This window comes from Eufriesea mexicana, unplaced genomic scaffold (assembly GCF_001483705.2).
Source record: "Eufriesea mexicana isolate 0111107269 unplaced genomic scaffold, ASM148370v2 scaffold124, whole genome shotgun sequence".
NCBI lineage: Eukaryota > Metazoa > Arthropoda > Insecta > Hymenoptera > Apidae > Eufriesea > Eufriesea mexicana.
The window spans coordinates 2543894-2550395 of NW_016908357.1; the positions used below are offsets into that span (position 1 = coordinate 2543894).

At 48.4% G+C, this 6502-nt stretch overlaps 1 protein-coding gene across 4 annotated transcripts in view; it reads left to right on the forward strand.

Annotated features, from left to right (window-relative positions):
- The window catches only part of LOC108555577 (basement membrane-specific heparan sulfate proteoglycan core protein), a 154560-nt gene extending 151375 nt beyond the window's left edge, over positions 1–3185 (forward strand). For all 4 annotated transcript variants that reach the window (XM_017911314.1, XM_017911311.1, XM_017911312.1 and 1 more), the window contains one exon: positions 3022–3185. In XM_017911314.1, the coding sequence (XP_017766803.1) occupies positions 3022–3122 (101 nt within the window). In that variant the 3' untranslated portion in view covers positions 3123–3185. The remainder of the gene's footprint in view (positions 1–3021) is intronic.
- The last annotated feature ends 3317 nt before the right edge of the window (positions 3186–6502 follow it).

Here is a 6502-nt window from a genome sequence, read left to right on the forward strand (position 1 = left end):
TTTTTTTTTTTTTCCTTTCCCCTTTTTCACCCCTCGCGTGATATACGCGCGAGTCAACGTGATATACTCGCTCGAACGCTCGCCTACGGGTCTCCGTCGTGCACACGCCCTTCCATAAACGTCGCGAGCAAACGCGTCTAAGGGGTGGAATAGCGTGGAAAAATCGGCGAGCATCCCTTGCCGGTTAAATCGCGTGCGTCTTAACGCTCGAATCGACATCTCGTGACGTCGTATCCATTTTTGCTTTCGCGAGGAATCGGCTCTTATTAAAGAAGAAATAGACAAGGGTATCGAGAGAGGGTTAGGCGAACTCGTAAATAACGAGATTCTAAGTTTCCATACCCGCAGCGATGTATAGTGATGAAAAGTGATAAAAAATTTCGCAAATTCTCGTAAAATCTTTTACGAGACTTTCAAATTCTGCCAGTGTGTTTCGTAATTTCTCCGCGCGCAACTTGGATCGCGGGCACGGAAACGTTTCGACCCCCCTGGAATCGGTAATCCACTCGAGAGAGAGAGGGCAGAAACGTGGGAGGGTGAAAGAGAACACGAAGAAAAGAAAACAAGTTTCATTCTAGACCTGTCAACGAACCGTCATCGACGAACCTTTTCGCCGGAAGCCTTGCCTGGACTCCAGTGTCCGGCGAAAGTCGAGTCGGAGCACGCGTTCGCAAGGCGTTCGTGGAGAATTCGTGGAAAATTCCTCGTCGCGGTGAATCTTTTTAGTCGGTACAACGGTGCTCCACGCGTGTGAGCAGTGGACGACGGAATGGGACGAAATCTCTATCAATTTTATTTCCCCAAAGTGTGGCCTGGAAACGAGCGACCGTTCGCCTGACACTTTGGAAATCATGGAACACGGTGGCCGACGTCCACCCACCGGCATTGCCGGACGTCGAAGATGTATCGTCGCCCCTTTACGCCGTGATTGTTCGACAAATTCCCCGACAATGGATGTCCCTGTATCGTGGGATGCAACTTGAATGGCGGAGGCGCGGAACAGCTCCTGGAGGTGCGAGGCGGAAAAGGGACGGCGTGTTCATTCATCAAGCATCGAAATCCCTCGTCATAAAGTTTGACAGGCTCGTATATTGGGGCCGCGGCAAGTACTCGGCCCCTCACGCGTGCACTTGGTTTTGATCTATTGTCAGCCGGCAACATTCGCGATAACACGTGCAATATCTTGCGCGGCAACTTCACCAATCCAGTCTGTCAATCATGAGCGGGCTCGCGCCAGCCGAGCATTCGCGTAGAAAGTCCCTAGATTGAAACACGTCACGCCGTGCCGCGCAACCTGACGACTTACTCTTCGCCCGTTGTACGGCTCATTGCTGCGGTCGTGTTCCCAGATTGTCGGCCGCTTTCGGGAAATTACGGTCGGCCGAGGGTGTAGGAAATAATTGGGTATAGGCGGGAAATCGAATCGATATTATAACTTGATCTCCTCCATCGTCGGTTGAATTTCGAGTTCCAATTATTCGGGCGTCTGCTGCCTTCTCCACTGGATATCTTTCGTTTCCGAATAGACTGGATTAATTCTTGGTCTATTAACGGAAGCCGCGTTAATTCGATATTACCCTCGGTTGCCTTCGCGACTAGAAATTTTCACCGAATATCTTTCGTTCCCGGATAGCTACGAAGCCCGAAGATTTTTCGACCACTGGACGACGTCGAGGTGAAAATCGGAAACGTTCACTCGGATTCCAGTCAGCCGAGTTGACCGACAATGAACTGCTAACCAACACGGCTCGAATTATGGCGGCAAGATTAGCAGGCGCGATTCCATTAACGGATTTCAATCGAACATACTTCGGAGGCCGTGCAGACACAGACGATACCGTTGGACGAAAGCGCAGAGCGCATCGATCAGGCTCGCGCTCAAACAACCCTCGGCCTCGCTGCTCGTCCCGATATCGCGAACGGTTCGCCAACGATTCGCTGTTAGGCAAAACGCGGACGCCTGGCCCAGGCATGCCCGATGAAAATTAATGCAGCGCAGTTCGTCTGCATAATTAATTTACAATCGGCCTGGCACCGCGGATATCGCGACATCGACGTTATTTCAAACACGGCTGATTACTCGGCAAAATTGACCGCAAATTTCAATTATTTCGCGATAAACCGGCGCGCACAGCCGCGAGGATTATCCGTAGTGGCGCGCACTATCCGCGCATTAACGCAATTACGCGCCGGTCCAGGCCGAGGGATCGGCGACGAACGGCGCGGTTTTTCGACGAAAGCGTTGCACGATGCCCGGCGTGATCGCGGCATAGTCGGAACCGAGGCCGGGGGCCTTCGGAACCGGCCGAATGAGATTTTCCGTTCGCTCGTAAATCGCGCCGCTGCCCGGTACACGCGAGGAGAGCACGAGTCTCGTAACCGGGTTGCACCGGCACCGTGCGCCGGTCGTGATTATCTTTATTACTGCCGGATGCTGCGTTACATCGGCCACGCTCATCCGACCGATACACCGTTAACATTTGTCTGGATATATGAAATGTATGTATGGAAATCGGGAGCCCGGACCGAGGGGATAGTTCGTGATTAACGTTGGTTCGCTGCTTCTACTGGCCCCGTGCTTTCTGCTGCTTCGGTTACATCTGGAATCGTTCGCCACCGATCGTTGTTCGTAACGATGATCGGCCACGCGATACCGGCAACTGTCGTCTTTCATTCCCGTTTTATTCCTATTTTTCCCATGAAAATCGGGCAGGATGAAAGGTTATCAGCGGTGGCGGATTTATGCGTAACGAGAACGTCGAAAATATCGTACGGTATTCGCAATCGAGGCGAATTTTATTTCAATATTCCGCGTCATTTTGCGTATCTCAGGGCCATTTTAATGGCCTCAAAATTTCCGGTACTTTGAACCTACCTATCGGAGGTTAAATCCGCCACTGGTCGTTGAAGAATGCGGTGTATTTTGTTATAGTAAACGCGCGTGATAGGAAATTCCGCGTGGATTTTTCGGAAAACGTTTGAGCAGCGCGAGAGTAGAACGAAGACGCCTTTCTGTTGCAGGGGAACATCCGGCGGCTATGCAACACGGCGGAAGTCGCGGCGTCACGCCCACCATTTTACTGGCGACCTTTACCCTGGCGATCTCGAATCTGCTAAGGTGAGCGGTATCGTTGTGAATCGCGCGGCTCGGAGGCCACTGGCTGGTCGAGTTGGTTTCGTGAATCGGGAACGCACAGGTACCATGGAGACCAGGGTTGTTCGGTGGTAAAATGCGAACGAAGGGAACGCATTCTCCTCGAGGAAGCATATGCAGATCACGGTGTAGGGAAAGACGTGGCTCGGTCGAAATGGCAACGTGACTGGCCTAGCTATCGCGAGATCATCGGAGGTTTAATGTAGGGACAGAAAGGATCTAGACGTGGACAAAGTGCAGTGGATCTGGCCTTGTGCGACGAACACAGAGCAGTGACGTGGAAGTGGAGGTGGACCTTGCACACGTACGTTTTTACCGTAAATTTATTCCACATAAACTATTCCTATGTCTATTTCTCTAGCAATTTTCCATGGACCACGCGTTGGTCCAGGATCGATCGTCGTGGTGTGATTCCTTCGCGGGGTGTCGTGTGCGGAGAACGTTCGTTTGGTGGTCTCTGTGAACTCGAAACGATGCGGATACTTAAAGAATCCCGCGAGAATTCCGCGCTACGCTGCGGAACGGATGCGGTCGATGAACGAGTGTGTCCAGCGTGCTTGCATAGCCGACTCGTTGACACCTCGCGAGCTGGAGCTCGTCGAAGGGACTGTCGAACCCGCGTAATCAAAAATTTACCATGCAAATTTCGATGGTCGATTAATTATCGTTGAATCGTATCGCATAGGTAGAGCGTAAGTTTCTCTGTATATAAAAGAAGGAAGAGGGAAGGACGTTTAACGAATAGGGGGTTCGTCGCGACTTTGCTTGTACAGTACAACGCGATCGAGTATCACGAGGGAACGTCGTCGGATCTGGGCAATGTTTGTACATAATGATGAGAGCTCTCTCCTTCTTCGTCCGAGGCGTTCAGGAGTATGGATCTATCCGCGATATCGTCGATCGCGCGATTAGATCACTGAAAGTTTGCCCAGGTCTGATCAATTCGACACCGAGATCACTGTAACTTCGTCGAGGCCGACGTACGAGCCACGGTTCCTGGTCGACGAAAGGGGTTTCACATCGACGCGTATTCGTGTCGGTTTTAGGAACGATAATACATTAATCACGCTCGATATGTTTCTGTTTGTTCGAGAGAGAGAGAGAGAGAGAGAGAGAGACGGTGAACGAGGATTAAGCGTGTCGATTATTGCTCACGACGTCTGCTCACTTTCCGTTTCCAGGGGACGCGAGCGTTTCATCGGTGCCTGGTTTTTATCGAGAAACGTTTCTTCATCTTTCGACTCGCGATCGGTCGTCGTTGGTTTATCGTTTAATGTCTGGTCGAACGTGCAATCACGCTCTCTCCGTGAGAATTTTACCTTGTAAGAATTACGAATTCCATGAGCGCGACTTAAGCATAGGGCTCGTGTATAGATAAGCGTACGAGGATAATGTACACGTATGATTAAGGGTATCGTTAATAGGTAATCGTCGATCGAAGCAGAACGGGCTGTCTCCGTTTACTATGTCGAGGAGAGTGCTCGAGTATTCTAAATGGTTACGCGTTGTAAGAGAAAAGCATCTGTCGTCGGATAAGCATCGAATTTCAGAGTAAACTAAATGCGAATGTCGATTTTAATTCCATTTTATTTGTCTTTCTTTTCTCTCTCTCTAGTCACGCGATTCAAACTCGTATCTTCTTTTCCGTTTTTCCTCCGTCTATGGATTCATCGGCATCTCCCTAGGATATAACTCGCGAGGATAATCGCGAGATCTAAAGGCACCGACGGTAGCGACTTTGATCAGTAGATTTACTACGGATAAATAATGTAACGAAAAACGATATCATAACGAGTATAGCGATTTAAGGCGCGACTTAACCATAGGTCTAAATAGATTTTTTATAATGTTGTACCACGTGGCGAGGGACTGAGGCGTGAAACTGACTGCTGGAAACGCGATCACGGTGGTTACGTTACACGGATTTTACAGCACGGACGAGAAGGAGGATGGTTCGCGATATAATATATTATTCCTTCTTGTATAGTTTATACGGTAATTTATGTCGTTGTGAGAGGACAATATTTTCAAGTCGACGCGTGGGGATCGCGTTAAAAGTAAACGGCGAACGTTCACGCGCGGTTATTTAAATAGAAAAGAAATAAGGATAAAAAAGGAGATGGAAAAAGGAGAGAAAGAAAGTCGAATGAGAAATATGAGACGGAAATGGAGAGAACAATCTGACGAGACGCGAGAGACAAAACGATCGATCAGGTTGCCAGTTTTGAACGTTGACCGCGTGTGATATTATTCAGAGATTTGGCGCTTTCGCGATGTGGACATCGATTTGAATAACGTTGGGACAGGTTAGAGAGGTTCACGGTTATCGATAAAGAAACAGAGAAAAGGAGAGAAACGAAATTTCCTTCAATTTTTATCGGTAAATACTTTGTTCTGGATCACCTTCGAGTCTCGTTCCTTTGGATTGGTGTTCGGTCATAACGATCTGGGTTCGATGGTTAGATAGAGACTCCGATGTCGACGCTCTCCACGTGACATCCATAGTGATCTCACGCGCGGGACGAAAAAGGGAATACGAGAAAGCTCGCCCGAGACCCGCGTTAATCGCTGATAATTACAGAGAGAAACAGAAAAATATCGAGAAGGACGTTACACGTTAATTGTGTCACTAGATAATCGATATCCGCGACTCGCATAATTACGAAAATGTTGCACAATTTATAGTTAAGCCTAGATCGCATTGTACATAAAAAAAAAAGAAAAAAAAAAATATGGAAATTCATAATCGATAATGTACCATGTTATAGTGGAACGTGAAGCATGAATCAAAGTGGCAGGAGGTAAAATGCGTCAAACGAGTACAGACTATTATACTGTAAAGATATTCATCGACGTGAATACTGTTTCAATAAATGTAATGATGATATAAAACGACTATCACGTTCGTTCCTCCCGTTTCAATATCAGTTTCATCAACGTTTCATCCCCCTTTGTTCCGTTTCGTTTAGTTCCGTTTGATTTCGTTTGATTTCGTTTGATTTCGTTTGGTTTCGTTTCTTCTTCTACATCTCTCTCTCACTCCTTCTCTCCTGCGTCTCATCCAGGAACTAACAAACGAATTTTCTTTTCCCTCTGCTCTCGTTGCCGTTTCTTATCGGCGCTGCCTGCGAGCTGAAGCGATACGCAAATTATTCGAACGTTTGCACACCGTTCGACGCAATTTCTCGTTGCAACGATGGAAACGGGTTTGTTGTTTGCACGAGCAGCACCGTCGAACGGTTACCAAACAGCATCGACGATTTAAAAAAGAGCAGAGAAAGAACAGGAGAAAAAAGACCGGAAGGTCGGTCGGCAGGGTGGGCGGAAAAAAGGAAGGTGATCGATGGT